Here is a 17673-nt window from a genome sequence, read left to right on the forward strand (position 1 = left end):
AGAGCAATCAGAAGGTGCCAACTAGTGGCCCCTGTAGCAGGGCTGCTGGGGGCTGCCGGGTGTCCACCCCCCTGGTCCTGCACTTAGGGATTCAATCTATGGTGAATCAGTTTGGGGGAGCAGGCAGGGTTTGACACAGGGTCTCATTATGTAGGGTAGACTGGCCTTGAACTCACTGTGTTGTGCAGGCTGGCCTTCAACTCATGGAGGTCTTCCTGCCTCAGCCTCCTGAATGCTGGGATTACACACCACACCCAGGCAATAATACTTTTTAAAAACTATCATCCATACCGAACATGCAGGCTTCTTTCCATGACATAATTCCCTAACCAATACCATACAGCGACCCCTTACCCAGCATTTGCATTGCATTGGGCATTTTAAGTCGTAGGAAAGGATTTAAAATTTACAGGAAGCCCAGGCACAGTGGTGTGGTACATATCCATTATCCAGGCTCAGGAGGCAGAGGCAAGAGGATGGCGTGTTTGAGGCCAGCCTGAGGAAGTTAGTGACAACTGCCTCAAAAAATAAAAAGGGGCCGGGTGTTTAGCTCAGCGGCATAAGTGCCTGCTTGGTAAATGTGAGGTCGTGAGTTTGATCCCTGGCACCAAAAATAAATAAATAAATAGGAAGCCGGGCGTGGTGGTGAACACTCGGGAGGCTGAGGCAGGAGAATTGTTGCAAGTTCGAGACCAGCCTGGGCTACAAAGTGAGCCCGAGGCCAGCCTGAACTGGCCAGCGAGACCCTGTCTCAAAAGACAAAAAAAAAAAAAAAAGAAGTAAAAAGTGTTGGAGATGTGCTATCCAGCATGGACAAAAAAAAGAAAAAATGGTATACAGGAGACCCACGGCATTTCCTTTAGTGGATGCCAGCCTTTCTGAATTTCCGTGACCTCAGGGACCCTGAAAGCAGCTCCTTCAGATGCCAGGCAATGGCTCATTTCAGCGGCCCAGCCGGGAGCTGTGAGGCGCTTACCCCCTCATCGCGGGGGGTGGCACTGTCTGTTCCATGCAATCCGCAGGGCTATCTACCCCCCAAAGCCAGAAATGATTCCCCGCACCCTGCTTCTTCCGTCCCTCGGCTCCTGGTCCCCCAGCAGGGAAGGGTTTGCCGAGCTGAGTCGGGGGTTTCAACAGAGGGTACCAAGCTTGCGGGCAGTAAAGACAGCTCCGGGTGTGGGGAGCGGGCAGGTGCTGGGCAACTGGGCCTCACAGCGTCCAGCCTCACAGCGTCCAGCACGGTCCACCCCTTTCCGCACCCCCGATATCGCCCTCCACGCTAACACGCTCTCCGCCAAGCAGTTTTCTAACTTCCCTGCACTGCCATTTGGTCAACCAAAATGCATTCACACAACAGGAAATATCAGCGCGTCCACTTTCCAGACGCATCGGGCATAATTAACCATTCCCCTCCAAACCCCTCGTGATCCTCCTATCCCACAAGCTGAGAACTACTTTTGTTTTTTATTGTTTCTTTTTTTGCCTTTTTGAGTCAGGGTTTCACTATGTAATTCAGCCTGGCCCTAAACTCACATAGATCCTCCTGTCTCAGCCTCCAGAGAGCTAGGATTACAGACATGTGCCACCATGCCCAGTTTGTCTTTTATTCTTTTTGCTCTACTGGGAATCAAACTCAGGGATTCATGCATGCTAGGCAAGTGCCCTACCACTGAGCTACAGCCCCAGCCCTTTTTATTGTGAGAAAATATCTCACTGAGTTGCCTAGGATGACCTTGAATTTACAGTCCTGCCTCAGCCTCCCAAGGAGCCATGCTGTGGACTGATTTTATTTTTTTCTTTTTATTACTCTATTTTATTTTATTTGTGTGGACTAATTTTAAAGTTAGCTGCCAGACACTGCATGAAAACTAAGGGGAGGAAGAGAGAGAAAAAGGAAGACTTATTCATAAAAAGCACTCAGTCTCCCCTATTTGTGAGCTCTGCAAATGAGGGTTCAACCAACCTCGGATCAAAGATACTCAGAAAAAACAACTGCATCTGACCTGGACATGTAGAGCCCCTTCCCTTGTCATTACTCCCTGCACAATGTGGCATAAAGATCATTTCCACAGGGTTCGCACTGTGTTCAGCATCACAATCATCTAGGGACGATTTGAGATGCCAGCCAGGGTGTGGATCACAATCTGGCACTTGGGCGGCCAAGGCAGGTGGACTGCTGCAAATTCAAGGCCAGCCTGAACTGGCAGAGAGATCCTGCCTCAAAAACATAAAAAGTACCTGGGAGGCGTGGGGTGCAGCTTCCAGGGAGGCTGCATGTTTAGCTCAGCATGCCTGAGGGCTGGTTCAAACCGCAGCAAGAATAATAAAGGATGCAGAAGGACTGCATAGATTATACGCGGTGCTAAGCCATTTTACACAGGGGGCCTGGGCATCCTCGGGGGATGAGGACAGCTGTGCACAGTCACCAGACACAGGGTTCAGGCTACAACAGACCCTGTGAGCAGCAGGCCCTGCGTGATCATATCACGGGTGACATCGAGGCCACCTTGGTTTGGGCGAGGGCCCTCTGGGACACTCAAGCAATGATGAAATCACCTAATGACAAATTCCACAGAAAGCCCTGTTGTCAAGAGACATGTGCCTGACACACGAAACAGCAAGTATGAAACTGTTAACTCAGTCGGTAATTTTTTCTCATGCTGAGCACTGTCCTAGGCTCTGGAAATCCAGTAATGAGTCAGAAAGTTCCTGTTCTCTTCACACTTAGGTTTAATGCAAGACAAACAAAGAAAAATTAAAATCACTTTGGTACTGTAATCCCAGCGTCTAGAATGCTGAGGCAGGAGGATCAAGAGTTTGAGGCCAGGGGGCTGGGGATTTAGCTCAGCGGCATAAACGCCTGCCTTGCAAGCAGGCAGTCGTGAGTTCGATCCCTGGGACCCATAAAAAGGAAAAAGACAGAAAAAAAAAAAAAAAGTTTGAGGCCAACCTGGACTACACAGACCTTTTTGAGACCCTGTCTCAAAAAGGCAGGAAGACCATCATAATAAATAAGTAAAATAAATTTAAAAACACTATCAGCCAGTGATAAATGCTGCTGAGGAAAAACATAGTAAGAGATGGGAAATAGAGGCTGTTAGGAAAGCACAGTTGCTATGGAGATGGGATGGCCCAGCAAAGTGACTTAATGAGGTGAGGAGGGGAGGAGAGATTAGGAGGTGGAAGGCATAGTAAGTGCAAAGGCCCTGAGGCTGGAAACTGCTTGGCATGTTAGTGGAACCGCAGGACAGCAGAGACCAATGTGACAAGAATGAGGCTGGCATAGGAAAGTGGGAGTAGATGGGATCGGGGAGCTAACAAGGGCCAGAACTTCATGAGCCACATAGATGGCTTCTGTGAATGAGCAGGGTGCCATGGAAGGGCTCCAGGCAGAACAGTGAGGTGAGCTGACTCATATCTTAACAGGATTCCTCTAGCTGTTTTATGAAACTAAATTGTAGGGGCCAGGGAAGGCAGGTCCCCCATTACTGCTGTATACAGGTTCCTGCAAGTCCACGGGGCCAAGCTGGCCAAGCAGGGACTCGGGGCTCTCTTGCTTTGGTGCATGCCCCTGAGGTCCTGCTCCTCACCTAGCACCTTGGCTGGCTGCGGCCTCAGAAGGTGAGAAAGGGTCAGAGGCTGTGAAGGCGCCAGCTGTGTGTGGCCCACGGAAGCAGGTGCACAAGCTGGGGACAGAGGAACTAGGAAGAACTTGTCCCTGGGCTTGGTCGTGTCCTGCGGTGACCTCCGGCTCCCACCATGGAATCTGCATAGGCCCTGTGAGCAAGCCTGTGTTGGCCTCTTGGGAGTCTTCCCCATCCTAGCACCTGCTCTGGGGCTAGGTGGCACCCGGAACACCACGATGCCTAAGCAGCCCTCCGCCTTGCAGAGGCTCCCAGGGTGTGCAGAGCCGTCCTCAGACAGGGCCTCCCCAGGGTGTGCAGAGCTGGGGCTGGGGAGCAGCAGGAGGATCCCAAAAGAGGGCTTCCTGGAGGAGGAGGCAGCGCTGTGCAGACTGTCAAAGGTCACCTTTCTGAGCTTAACAATTGCTCTCCTGTGTGATCAGTGGATAGAGTGACTTGACCAGTCTGGCTGTAATCTAAGCGTTCCCTGTGGGCCGACAGGCAAAGCCAGGCTCCAGGGGACCCTGGTTTTACAGGTGACCCCCCCCCCCCAGGCTGATCAAAGACCTAAGGGATCTCTCCGGTGTGAGCAGCGACCCCTCCCCTCCCATTCTGACCAGTGTCCTGGGTTGGCTTCTCCCGGCTAATGAGTGCCTCCCTCCCCCAGCTCCAGCCAGCAGTCTGACCCGGCTTGTGAGGAGACTTGAGCAGCCTGCTCAGTGACCCCTTCAGGTGACCTGTGACCCTTCCTTTCAACCAGTGGCCGGCCCTCCTCCCGCTCCACTCACCTGCCCCAGCCAGCCGCCTTCTCTTCCCCTCCCCCAAGGTGGGGTGGGAATGAAGAGGAGGACGAAGGAGAAAGGGGGGTGACATTCCTTGGATTCCCTGGATGGGGGAAGAGAGGGCGGGCCGGGGAGAGAGCAGGCGAGGGCACCCCACGCCACGCCGGCCATCGGCCGCAGGTGGACCTGGCAGCAGACAGAGGCCATCAGAGATAAGACACGCGCGGGTCCCTCGAAGGTCACTAGCCGGTCGCTGCCCAGGACCGGAGCCCCCTCACCTGCCTCGGCGGGGAGGAGTCTGCAGGGCTCCGAGCCAGAGTGACGGGCCGAGCCGCGGCCGCTGGGGACCCGGCTGCCCGCAGGGGTGTCCAGCGCGAGGACACTCGGGGCGGCGGGCGGGGGCACGGCGCGGGGCAGGTCGCGCGGCTGGGCGGTCCGCCCGGGCGGTGGGCGGTGCTGGCCGCGCTCCCGGGCTGGGCGGAGCCTGGCTGCCCGGCGCGGCTCAGCCTCACCCGGCTCAGTCGCCGCCGCCGCGCGAACATGGAGCCCCCGGACGCGCGCGCAGGGCTGCGCAGGGCCCCGCGGCTGCTGTGGCTGGTGCTCCTGCTGGCGGCGCAGCCAGGTAGGCGCGGGCCGAGCGGGGCGGGCCGCGGGGGGACCCCGGCGAGGGAGCACGGGCGAGCTGGGCACGCCGCGGCGTGGGTCAGCCGGAGCCACCCGCGTGCCCCTTGCCCACGCAGGACGCTGCAGTCTGGGCCCACCGCCCCTCCTTTCTCAGACCCAAGAGTCCAGGTCCCCAAGGGGCTTCCCCTAGGTGCCCTGGGACCAAAACCCCCGGACTGTCCCCGCTCCGAGGTTCTCAAGTTTTGCGGGAGCTGCCCCCCCCCCCCGCGCGCCAGCAAAGCTCCGCTGCGGGCCCTGCCCGCGGTTCCTACAGTGTGAGAGTTTCCCCCGCGGAATTCAGAGTCCGGCTCCCCAGAGAGCCCACCTCGCCTGGAAAGGGCCGGAGTCCCGGCCCTGCGGGGACGGTGGAGCAGCGCGTTTCCGAGTGACAGTGCCCCCTTCCTGGGGCCCTGCAACAGCGCGCGCACCTGCACGGTGGCGAGAGGGAGGAGGCCCGGGGACAGGGACAGGGACTCCAAAGGGACTGGGGAAGAGAAGGGGCATCTCTGCCTTTTTCCTCTGCGGCCTTCGGCCCAGACCCAGCAGGGCCACCAGCCTGGCCCCATGGCCGCTCCCCTGGGGCCAGAGGAGAGTGGCCAGGAATCCGGAGCGGGGTAAATAATGGTCCCCCCTCCCGGAGCCTGGCTGGGCAGGGCGGGTGGGGCGGGGCAGGGCAGGGAAGGGAGGTTCTTAGAGCCGAGAGTGGTGCCCAGAGGGTACAGTGTGGTGATTTCACTGTCTGCCAAGGGTGAGGACCCAGCCTCTCGGGCCGGCAGGCGGCAGGAGTCCAGGCCCTCAACCTCCTCCTCCCCAGGTCCCGGATCCTAGCTTCAGCTCTGACCAGAGCCAGGGTGACTCACCTTACCTCCTAGCTCTATTAAAGGGGAGACAGGGGGCGCCCAGGGGTCTCTGCTGCCAGCCAGGGCAGGTCTCAGCCAGCCTTCCCCTCCCACATTCCTGAAACCTGCCCAGCCCTGTCCCCCCTCACCACCCCACACACCCATCCGCCTCAGCCCTCAGCTCCAGGCCCAGCCACAGCCCACAGCCCAGGCCCCACGCATGAGAGAGCAGGGCAGCTCCAGGAGCCAGGAGAGACAGACAGATAGAGGGGTGGGCGAGGCAGGGACTGGGCCTGCAGAGGTGTTTGCTCCAGTGGGAGAAGCTAGGGGTGAAGGCAGCAGCCCTACCCCAGGACAAGGAGCAAAGACCACCAGGTCCCGCACAGCGCTAGGGGAGCCTGGCCTGCAAGGGAGAGACGGGAGAAAGGCTGGAGTGTGGGGTGCGGAGATGAGAAGGGAGAGAGCAAGGGTCTGAGTCTGAAGGAGGAGGGTGAGCCTGGAGGACCCTCTTGCTGGTGGCAGTAGGAGGGAGCTCATTCGCTGTCCCCAGGTGTCCGGGCCGAGATGCACGTGTCTGTGCCCCCTCTGGTGGAGGTGATGCGGGGAGAGCGCGTCACCCTGAGCTGCACCCCCTCGAAGAAGCCCGACCACTTTGTGCTGGAGTGGTTCCTGGTGAGTGCGAGACTGACTGTTGGCATAGGTCGCCCAGGCGGATGCTGTCGCCCCCATCACGCCCTCCACAGAGCTGGGCAGAGGGAGAGGCCGTCCTGCAGCGTTTCTGCTTCACAGATGGGTGACTGGAGGCCCAATGAGAGGAAGGGAGTCTCCAAGGTCCCAGGTGTGGGGCGGAGCTGACAATGACTGAAGTTCTCCTTTACAATTCTCTTGGGAGAAAGACCACAAAGGGATCACAGCGGGGAGGACATGAGAGACCAGGCAGAGGAACAGACAGGGAACAGAATGAACTGCAGAAAAAAGGATATGGAGCCAGGCATGGTGGCATGTACCTGTAATTCAACACTCACTCGGGAGGCTGATGCAGAAGGATTTCATTGAGCACAACACCAGCCTGGGGTACATAGAGAGTTCAGGTACAGCCTGAACTGTATCACAAGACCCTGTCTCAAAAAAAAAAAAAAAAGGGCAGGGAGGAAAAATCAAGAACAGGGACTGGATGGGAGGTGGCAGGGCTAGGGACAGTCAGGTAAGAGGGTATCAGGAGGCAGAGCCAGACCCGGGATACCAGAAAGAAAAGACCAGAGGGAGACAGACTACTGGGCATGGAGCAATGGCCTGACACCTGGCCCTGGCCTTGCTGTCCCCAGATGGAGCGCTCTGGGGTCCGTCGCCGCCTGGCCTCGGCTGAGCAGCAAGGCTCCGAGCTGCATCGCGTGGTGCATGAGCCTCAGGGCCGGAGTCCCCCTTACCAGCTGGACCCCCAGGGGAGCCTGGTGCTGGCCGAGGCCCAGGTGGCCGATGAGCGGGACTACCTGTGCGTGGTGACAGCTGGGGCTGCTGGCACGGCAGAAGCCACCTCCAGGCTCCGGGTATTTGGTGAGTATCCCCAGGGAGCCCTGAGGGGCGCGGGGCAGGTGAGGTGAGGTGAGAAGGGGCTCCTGACATGAACATCATCCCCCGCAGCCCAACCAGAGGCCACCGAGGTGCTCCCCAACGGGGGGACGCTGTCCGTGATGGACAGTGCCTCACAGGTACCTTGGGGACCGACCTGGATTCCAGCGCCGGGAGGTGGGGTTGGAGGCGAAGGCTCCTGGGCCTCTTGGCCTGAGGAATGGAGTCCTGGGGTCCTGACTTCTGCTTTCGGGTGAGGGGACCCAGACTTTAGAGTTCTGGCTCACCGCCCAGGGCCACGCCCCTGTGTGCCTCAGGTCGCCACCTGCAGCAGCCGGAATGGGAACCCGGCCCCGCAGATCACCTGGTACCGGAACGGGCGGCTCCTGGAGGTGCCCGTGGAGATGAATGAGGGTGAGCTCCGGGGCAGCCAGACCTGGGCCGGGGTGGGTGGTGCCGGGGCCTGACTGATGCCGCTGCTTCTCTCCAAGAGGGGTATATGACCATCCGCACAGTCCGGGAGGCCTCCGGCCTGCTGTCCCTCTCCAGCACCCTCTACCTGCGGGTCCGAAAGGCCGACCGGAATGCCAGCTTCCACTGTGCCGCTCAGTACAGCCTGCCCGGGGACCGCCACGGCCGTCTGGACAGCCCTGCCTTCAATCTCACCGTGCACTGTGAGTGCCGGGGGAGAGAAGGGGCTGTCACCCTGGCTGGAGCCAGGCCTCCCTGATGCCCAGCACCCCCAAGCGAGCCAAAACAGCCTCACACTCCAGGTTTGGAGGCAGTGTGTGTGCTGCTCTGGCTGCTGACCTCTGACCTCTGACCTCTGACCTCCCATGGTAGTGCAAGCCCCATCCTATCCCACATACGTTCCTACCAAGTCCAGCCCCTCTAGGACATCTGGCCCCAAATCACACACTGACCCTCCGTGACCTCAAACTCTGAGCTGCCCCCTCAGCCCATGTCCACCTCAGGCTGCTGGGGTCCACTCTCAGAATGGACAGGAAGCTGAGCCTTGACACATGACCTGTAACCTTGACCACCCGCAGCCTCCCGGAGTCAGCAGGGCTGACCCGGTACCTTAGGCCCATCGCCCCCTCCCCAGTGGTGACACCCCATTCTCTCCCCCACCCCTCCGTTTTTTCTGCCCTTCTCCACAGATCCCACGGAACATGTGCGTCTCTGGCTGGGCAGCCCATCCACCTCGGAGGGCTGGGTGCGCGAGGGTGACTCCGTCCAGCTGCTCTGTGAGGGTGACGGCAGCCCCAATCCAGAGTACATGTTTTTCCACCTGCAGGTGACACACCCCGGTCCCTCCCCAGCCCTTGCCTCCACGACATGCTCAATGGCACCAGCTGCTAATTTTTGGCAACCCAGGGCTTGGAGCATGCTGGGCACATGTGCCACTGTGCGCCATCCCCTGTCCCTGGGGTCTGGGTGGTTTCCGCCTAGGGTGGTGACCAGGAGCTAAAGGACTTCTGGCCCAGGCTTTAGAGTCCTGCTGAGCCAGCTCGGTGCCCAGCTCGGTGACCCCCGAGCCCTGACTGGAGTACGATGTGTCCTGGCCCAGTGTTCCCTGACTTGGTGTATCCTCTCTGGGCCAGGGTGGCCCCTCAGCCTGGCCTGTCACCTCTGGTCCAGGACACGCAGGAAAACGTGCTGAGCACAAACCTGGAGGGGAAGCTGACCCTGGAGCGCGTGAACCGCAACCAGAGTGGGACCTATGGCTGCCGGGTGGAAGACTTTGACGCCGCGGAGGATGTGCTGCTCAGCCAGACGCTCAGGCTGAAAGTGGCCTGTGAGCACCCTGGGGGGCCTGCCCTGTGCACCCCTTGCAGCCCTAGCCCTGCCCTTCAGGTCCCTCGAATCCTGGCCCGGCTCCTGGCAGCACCTGCCTGCTTTCTGTGTGTCTGCCCTCTCCCCTCCTCGGATCCCAGTGAGACCTCCAGAGAGCTTTCCTGAGCCGCCCCACCTAGAACCTGCCATGGCTCCCCAGAAGGCACAAGGTCTCTCTCCACAGCTCCCAAGGCCCGCCGGCCAGCACTGCCCAAGTGGACCCTTCCTTCCACCCAAAAACGCTGCCGCCTCCACCCCAAACCCCTCTCTTCACCCCTGCCTGGGTCCCCTCCTTGTTACTGTGCATTTGTAACCTGGATTCTGGGTTCCTCTTCCTTTTTCTCCATCTCTTCCTCCTCCTCCTCCTCCTTCTTCCTCTCCGTTTCCAATTTTTCTCTTGTATTAGTACTGGCATGGAACTCAGGGCCTCCTGCTTGCTAGGTAAATGCTCTGCTACACACCGACAGCCTTTTAAAATTTTATTTTAATTTGTTAAATTTTGACACAAGGCCTTATTTTTATTTATTTATTTATTTATTTATTTTAATGAGACAGAGTCTCAATATGTAGTACGGCTGGTCCAGACTATGTAGCTCAGGCTTGCTTCGAACTTGTGGCAATCCTCCTGCCTCGGCCTCCTGAGTGCTAGGATTACTTGTGACAAGGTCTTGATAAGTGACTCAGGTAGCATTGAACTTCGGTGGTTCTCCTGCCTCAGCCTCCCAAGTATATGGGATTAAGGGTGCAAGGCAGCACCTGGCTGGTGGATCTAGCTTTCTAAGAAGCCTTCTAGTTGAATGTGCAGGGTAAAAGCTTTGTTTCTCTTCCTCCTCCTCTGCCTCTTCCTTCACACCCCAAACGGGTAGACTCTGCGGCAGGAATCGGGATGCACCTGTGAACAGACAGCCCCATCCCCTCCCCCTATGGCAGGGAGCCAGATGCTGACTCTTAAGCAAGCCGTTACACTGAGCTGAGACTGGCCTGGAGCAGCCCAGAGCAGGCTCTTGCGGTTAGAAAGCTTTCAGGGAGCCCCTTGGGGCTACATCCACTAGCTGAGGGAGGTGACAGAGCAAGGGCGGGCAGGGGAAGAAGCTCCACCACAGACCAGTGAAGGCCTGGTGGGTCCCGCAGGGGTCTCGGATGCTGGAACAGCCCTTCCTGGGTGTCCCCAGCTGGGGTGAGGGGCAGTGCAGCTGGGGCAGTTTCCAGAGGGACAACAGCTGCAGGCTGGCAGCTGCCGCAGCAGCTGGGGGAATCCATCCTGCAGTTCGGGGAGGGAGTGCTGTCCACAGTAGGGGTCAGGGAGGCCTCTGCCACAGGGGCAGCAGATGAACTGTCAGGGTAGGCAAAGGGCAGGGGAAGCTGCAGGAGGACTGAACAGGTGCAGGGCCCGGGGCACACCCTGCTCTCAGGACTTGGGAGAGAGAGCACAAAGGCTCCCTGGGGCCCAGCCAAGAGGAGAGGCCAGAGTTTCCAACAGGTGGGCCAGTGCCAGGCCAGCCAGGGCTTGCAGGCTGCTAGAGGCCTTGGGCCCTGATGCCAGGGGACTTGAGAGCCACTGCACAGTTTTTAAGCCCCATGGAGGATGAGGTGAGAGCAGGTGAGTGAGGGTAGATGACAGGAGGTTGTCAGGACTGTCAGATCCAGGGGACCAGTGATGGAAGGAAGCAGGGAAGCCATCTGGAAGGCACAGCAAATAGTCTTGGGCAAAATTTTTTTTTTTTTTTTTTTTTTTTGGTACCAGGGATCGAACTCACAAGCTCACGCTTGCCAGGCAAGCGCTCACACTGCTAAGCTAAATCCCAGCCTGCAAATAAAGTCATAAAAGAAATAATCAGAGCCCAGCCTGAGCAATTTAGCAAAATTCCTGTCTCGAAATACAAATGAAAGAGGGCTGGGAGTAGAGCAGTCCCGGGGTGGATCTTCAAGACAGAAAGAACAGAGAACTAACAGATGTGGCAAGATGTGGAGAAGCAAAGTTCTGGGCAGAAGCCCAAGGTGAGAGGAGGCTGTTCACGCAGGTGCAAGGCCCGCCCGCGTTCCATCCCCAGCACTGAGAGAAGAAACAGCTTCCCCTGTGCCCCTGCCCGGGTCACCCATTAACTGGGGCTCCTCAGCCAGGGAAGCAGGGGCGGGCACAGGTGTATCTTGGAGTTCGACACCTGGATTTGGGCTCCAGGTCCTGCATGGGACATGGAGACTTCCTCAAATGGACAGTTGTCCCTTGATGTTTGCCAGCCCTGGAGAGGACCCAGGCCCAGGGCTGGGGAAGCTGATGCCCTGTCCCCTCCTGCAGACCTGGACCCCCCGGAGCTCAGCACGGGGAAGGAGCTCTCCGTGTTCCTCAACAGCAGCCGCACAGCCGTGACCTGCTCCACTCAGGCTCAGCCCACACCTGCCCTGCGATGGACCAAGGTGGGCAGGAGGGAAGCCCTGCTGACCCCCACCTGCACTCCCTCGCCCACCCACAAGGCTCACGCCCTGTCCTCCTTCCTATCCCCTCCCCTCCAGGACTCGGTCCCTCTGGAGGATGGACCCACACTGTCGCTCGGCCCCTTCACCTTCGATTCCGCCGGCACCTACGTGTGCGAGGCCTCGGTGCCCAGTGTCCCCCTCCTCAGCCGCACCCAGAGCTTCAAGCTGCTGGTCCAAGGTTCGGGGTGCAGGACGGCTGGGTAGGGATGGCCGGTGGGTCGGGGGCCGAGAAGGCCAGGCTCTCTGTGCTCCTCCCTTCCTCTCTCCTGCTGTCCCTTCCTCTGTGTGACTCCTGCACACCTTGTCCCTGGCCTACAGGGTCGCCAGAGTTAAGGGCTAAGGAACTGGAGCCCAAGGCCGAGGGCAGCTGGACAGAAGGGGACCAGGTCGAGCTCATCTGCTCCACACGTGGCTACCCGGAGCCCAAACTCACCTGGAGCCTGCAAGGCGACCAGGTAAGGGCCGTCCTCTCCAGGCCCCTCCACCTGCTGCAGGGACCCTGCCCCACACCAGCCTTCCCACCTCTGCCTGTATCCCAAGCCCTTGATCCCCCTGTGTGCCTGACCCGAGCCTCCACAGCCGGCAGAGCAGGCCCACAGCGGACAGGGCTGGACGAGCAGCTCGCTGACCCTGCGAGTGACCAGCGCCCTGGGCCGAGAGGGCGTCTCCTGCGAGGCCACCAACTCCCACGGGCGCCTCCGCCACGTCTTCCACTTTGGCAAGGGTGAGTGACGCAGAGGCACCGACCGAGGAGTTGGACACAGTGCTGCCCGGGACCTGCCTCACACTGAAGCCCCTCTGCTGCCCCTGCAGTGGCCCCCCAGACCGCTCAGGCCGGAGTGGCCGTCATGGCGGTGGCCATCAGCGTGGGCCTCCTGCTACTCGTGGTTGCCGCCTTTTACTGCATGCGACGTAAAGGACGCTCAGCCTGCTGCCGCCGCAGAGAGAAGGGGACCCCGTGAGTGGCCATCATCTCCCACCCAGCCCCAACACTGATCTCAGTCCTGGTGGCGTCTGGACCCCAGCCCTCCAGCCTGACCCCAGCTCCGCCCCCAGGCCTCATCCCACCCGCACCTTCTCCTCCTCCTCATTCCCACCAAGCATCCCCAACACCACTGCAGCCTCTGTCCCAGCCTGTCACCAGCTTCCCCAGCGGCACCCCAGCCCCATCCCAGGACCACCCTCAGACCCGCCCCATTGACCCCATACCCCACCCAGTCTCCTATCACCCTAGGCTTCCTTTCCTGTCGTCCCCAACGCCATCACCATCTTCTGACTCCACCCCACCCCTGTCCCATTGCCGGTGGGGCCCCTTCCCCATCCAACATGCCACTCTCGCCTCTCTGTCCCTGCAGGCCGCCTGGGGAGCCCGAGCTGGGTCGGCCCGGGTCTGAGCGGCCAGAGCACACTGGCCTTCTCTCGGGCGGGGCCGGGGGAGGAGCCCGCAGTAGCAGCGGGGCTTTCAGAGATGAGGTGAGTGAGGGCCGGGCCTGTGGGGACAGGGAGCCCACCGGGCATGTGGACAGCCTCGTGGCTGCAGGCTGAGTCACCCGTTTACTCCGCAGTGCTGAGCCTAAGACGCCTAGGAGGCTCCAGGCACCGACCTCGAGCTGTGGGCACCACCGGAGCACCAGCCTGCGCTGCGCCCCTCCTCCAGCCTGGCCAGCTGGGCCAGTCCCTCCCTTCCTTCCTCTGCTGCCGGGCAGGGACCCTCCGCCCACCCGGCCTGGCCTCCGGGAGGGGGCGGGGAGGGTGGGGGGCCGGGAGGGGGCCTTCCTTCAGGGAGTGTCACTCTCCCAGGCCCCAGAATAGCTCCTGGACCCAAGCCCGGGCCGGCCTGGGACAGGGCCGGAGGAGGGTCGCTGGCCGGGGCTATTTTTACCTCCTCCCCAAACGGGTCCCCCACCTGAGTCCTGCTACACAGTCTGACACTGGATCCCCCACCCACCCTCTCCCCCGGCCCTTATATGTGGACACTGGATTCTGGAATAAATGCTGTCTGTCACTTGGACACCATCCGGTGGCCAGAGCTCCCTGAGGGCAGGGAAGGCCAGGAGGTGCAGGTGCCTCTCCCTGCCTTGGGAGAAGCCTGATGTCATGGAGAGAAAGAGCAGAGAGGGACAGAGCGAGGGTGTAGAGGTGACTCAGCTGCCCAGGGTGAAGGGAGAGATGCCCAGTGTGAGAGCCGCCAGCCTGGGCCCTGAGAACCAGAAGCCAGGCCTGCATGGGAAGGGGTGCTGGGGTGCTCTCCCCTTAAGGAAACATTCCTACCCTCTGAGCCCCGAGGGAGCTGAGCTGGGAGGGGAGGCTCGCACTCTCTCTCCCTCTCCCCCACCTCTCCTCCCTCCCTCCCTCTCTGTTTCTCTGCCTTGAGGCTGGTAGGAATGTGGGTGGGCAGCCTCCTCTCTCTCCGGAGGTCAGAGACCCTGCAGCTGAGGATTCTCTGGGAGAAGAAGTGAGCCATGTGAGGGGCCTGGCCACAGGGAGGAGACAGGACTGAGACTGAGGAAGAGAAGTTTGAAAGAGGGACAGAAAAAACTGGGTGCGATGGTACATACCTGTAATCCCAGCCTCGAAGGAGGCTGAGTCAGGAGGATCTCACCTTCGAGTCTTAGGCAGTGGTGCGGGCAGAGCCTACCTTAAAATTAAAAAGGGCCCAGGGATGGCTCAGTGATTGAGCCCAACCTGGCTTCCATTTCTGATACCAAAAAAAGAAAAGAGAGCGAGAGAGACGTGGGGAGGGTGGGAGGAGGGATGAGCCTGGAAGCCCTGAGAGAAGACAAAGATTAACGGGGACAGAGGCTCCACAAACTGGGGCTGAGTGTGTGGGTGCTCACCTGTAATCCTAGGGCTCAGGAGATTGAGGCAGGAGGATCAGCTGGAATTCTGGGCCAGTCTGGGAGAGACAATTACAGAAGAACCAAGGAGAGACACAGGCAAGCAGCACCACACTAGCACGGGGGTGGGCAGAAAGTGTGGGCACCCGTGGCACGGCCTTGCCCCTGGCCCGGGCAACTTTATCTCCTGAGCCCAGGTTCCGCGGCATCCTATGGGACAGGTCCCGTACTGGCCCCTAGAGGGCTCCGCAGTGCTGAGGGCCTAGGGCTGTGGAAGCAGGGTAGTGCAGCTGCCCCTAATCTCCAGTTGCAGGGACAAGGCCATCCTCTATATTCCTTTCTTATTACAGCCGGGCATGGTGCCGCATGCCCATAATCCCAACACTCAGCAGGCTGAGGCAGGAGGGTGGTAAAGGCCAGCCTGGGCCTCATGATGAGTTCAAGACCAGACTAGACTACATGGCAAGACCCTGTCTCAAAACGAGACAAAAGCCACAAATAAATAAATAATTATAACCTGTAATCCTGGCACTTGGGAGGCTGAGGCAGGAGTATTGCTGTGAGTTCAAGGCCGACCTGGGCTACACAGCAAAACCCTGCCTCAAAAATTTCTATTACAGTAAAAGAGTTCGTAACTTCAAACCACTCCCTCCTTCACTTCTTCACAAGACACACTTATGCCATCCTTCTCACCACTTTCTGCAGCCTTCTAGAAGCTTCTTTCACAACGGTCTTTATAAAATGTGATTAAGAAATACAGTGACCCAGCAGAGGGGCTCACAAAAACACCCCTGTGTATCTGTCACTTACTGCATCTGGCACTGTGCAACTTCTAGCTCTTTCCCCAATCAAAATGACCATGGAAGGTAAAGGCTAGAAAAAATTCAGGGCACTGAGGCCGCCAACAGCGGTGCGACTAAAGACACTTCCAGTGACACAGCTTCGAGGAGGAAGGTTGGAAGGTTTCCACGGTGTCAGTCCATGGTGCTGACCCCAAGGCAGGACCATCACTGTGGAGGAGCACACCAGAGGAAGCTGCGCCCTGCATGGGGACTGGACACAGAGAGCAAGGAGGAGCCAGAGGGAGGGACGCACGGGCTAAGGGCAGCTCAGTGACCGTCTCCTCTGGCAGCCCAAACCCCACAGCACTTCAGCAGGGCTCAGCAATGACCAGTTCAGGAGAGGCTAGCATCCAAGATCCAGTCACCTGGGGCTGGGGATTTAGCTCAGCAGCATAAGCGCCTGCCTTGCAAGCAGTCGTGAGTTCGATCCCCAGTACCAATAAAAAGGAAAAAGCAAAAAAAAAAAAAATTCAGTCACCTTCCAAGCCCAGCTCTAAACACAGGCTCTCCCTGTGGAGTTCAGACCGTCCCCACTATGTGGCCCCAGCGGGCCTCAAATTGGAGGCAGTCCTTGTGCCTCAGCCTCCTGAGCGCTGGGATTAGAAATGTGCACCACCACACCCGTTAAAGAGGCTTTGGGAGGGACAGGTTTGATCCAAACTGTAACAGTAAATAAAACCATGCATAGAGGAGAGACTACTGTGCGTCTCAGGTCCCATCCTTCCCTTGTGTCATCTATCTGTGACACGATCTCTCCCTTTGTGTGGCTCTTTGGTCCTTTATATAGCAAAATTGAATACCTTACATAATTAAATTAAATTATTTATTTATTGGTACCAGGAATCCAACTCACGGGGCTGGGGATTTAGCTCAGCGGCATAAGCGCCTGCCTTGCAAGCAGGCAGTTGTGAGTTCGATCCCTGGTACCGATAAAAAGGAAAAAGACAAAAAAAAAAAAAAAAAAAAAAGAAGGAATCCAACTCACAACCTTGCACTTGCCAGGCAGGAGCTTGTTCCACTGTGCTCCAAATTTTTGTTTTTCATGGCTTTTTTTTCTGGTACCTGGAATTGAACTCAGGACCCTGTACTTGCCAGGCAGGTGCTTGTGCTGCTGAGCTGTATCCCCATCCCCCTCCATATTATTATTATTATACAAGTTTGTAACAAGCCTCCCCCTTCAGCAACCTTCTGTGACTCCCCATAGTTCCCGGGAGCTGTGCCTCACGGGCACTCAGCACCTTCGGAGGGAGACACTGCTCCTCACACACACCCACTACGTTTCTGCCATGCTGGGTCCGGCTTCCTGGGAATCCCTCCACCACGTCCCCCACTGTAACAAAGCTTCAGCATCTTCAGTGCTGGGATTGCGTCCTATGATACCATGCCCAGAGAGTCTGAAAAAGTTCATAATCACACTTCTCCCTGCCTTGGGAAATTGCAGGAATCTCCCAAAATTGGACAGATTTTATCAGTTTGCAAATGACCCCAGCAAAAAAAAAGAGAGAGAAAGAGAGAGAGAAGAGGGGAGGAGGAGCTTAGTAGAGTTTGATGGCCAGGCAGGCATGGTGACACAGGCCTATAATCCCAGCATTTGGGTAGGAGATCGCTGTGAGTTTGCGGCCAGCCTTAACTGCATAGTGGAACCCTGTCTCAAAAAAAAAAAAAAAAAAAAAAAAAATGTAGGTGAAAAGGGACAAACTACTTAGTTATATAACTGGGCAGACTACCTTCAGGCATAGCTGGATCCAGAGGCCGAGATCCATTTCCATTCCTTGACCAAAACCAGGGACAAAGAACGCTGTTTGGTGCAGGCCAGGCAGGCCAGGCGAGGTTCATTCTGTCCCAGAGGGATTCAGGTGCTAAGCATAGCCAGGGGCTGGGCAGCTGTGCCCGCAGAAAAGAGGCCTCAGAGAGGCCTCGGAGGCCCCTTTGGGAAGCTGTGTCCACATCTCTTGAGTTGAGGGCTCTTCAGCCAAGTGCAGCCTCCGGCCTCCGGGACTCCTTGACACTGGAAATTGACACCCCAGGCATGGGACCCACCTAGTCATTTGTCAACAAAGTAGCAATGCTCTGCATATGACCTGGGGCTGTGTGACTCCAGCCTGCACTCCTGGGGCTCTTTCTGGGCTTGCCCCGCCCACTTGGTGGCAGGAGAGAAGAGTGGAGGCTTGGACTGGGGACCTTCCCACTCCGAGGGACAGAATCTG

The 17673-nt window shown here is 58.3% G+C and overlaps 1 protein-coding gene across 1 annotated transcript; it reads left to right on the forward strand.

The window, feature by feature from the left end:
• Window positions 1-4869: 4869 nt before the first annotated feature.
• Window positions 4870-13803, forward strand: Bcam (basal cell adhesion molecule (Lutheran blood group)). Its single transcript, XM_003464566.5, has 15 exons — window positions 4870-5027; window positions 6458-6579; window positions 7233-7461; window positions 7549-7616; window positions 7794-7890; window positions 7968-8150; window positions 8637-8773; window positions 9118-9274; window positions 11609-11727; window positions 11824-11965; window positions 12106-12242; window positions 12367-12511; window positions 12601-12745; window positions 13143-13260; window positions 13353-13803. Exons 1-15 carry the CDS (start codon window positions 4946-4948, stop codon window positions 13356-13358), a joined length of 1887 nt encoding a protein of 628 aa, XP_003464614.2. The 5' UTR covers window positions 4870-4945; the 3' UTR covers window positions 13359-13803.
• The last annotated feature ends 3870 nt before the right edge of the window (window positions 13804-17673 follow it).

Source organism: Cavia porcellus, unplaced genomic scaffold (genome assembly GCF_034190915.1).
Source record: "Cavia porcellus strain 051 isolate PalLab524CR breed Dunkin Hartley unplaced genomic scaffold, mCavPor4.1 scaffold_7, whole genome shotgun sequence".
Lineage (NCBI taxonomy): Eukaryota > Metazoa > Chordata > Mammalia > Rodentia > Caviidae > Cavia > Cavia porcellus.

Coding starts and splice junctions, on each gene's coding strand:
- Bcam (XM_003464566.5), top strand. CDS start 4,946: ATGGAGCCCCCGGACGCGCGCGCAGGGCTGCGCAGGGCCCCGCGGCTG. Junction 7,891..7,967: donor GCCCGTGGAGATGAATGAGG/GTGAGCTCCGGG, acceptor CTTCTCTCCAAG/AGGGGTATATGACCATCCGC. Junction 11,966..12,105: donor CTTCAAGCTGCTGGTCCAAG/GTTCGGGGTGCA, acceptor CCTGGCCTACAG/GGTCGCCAGAGTTAAGGGCT.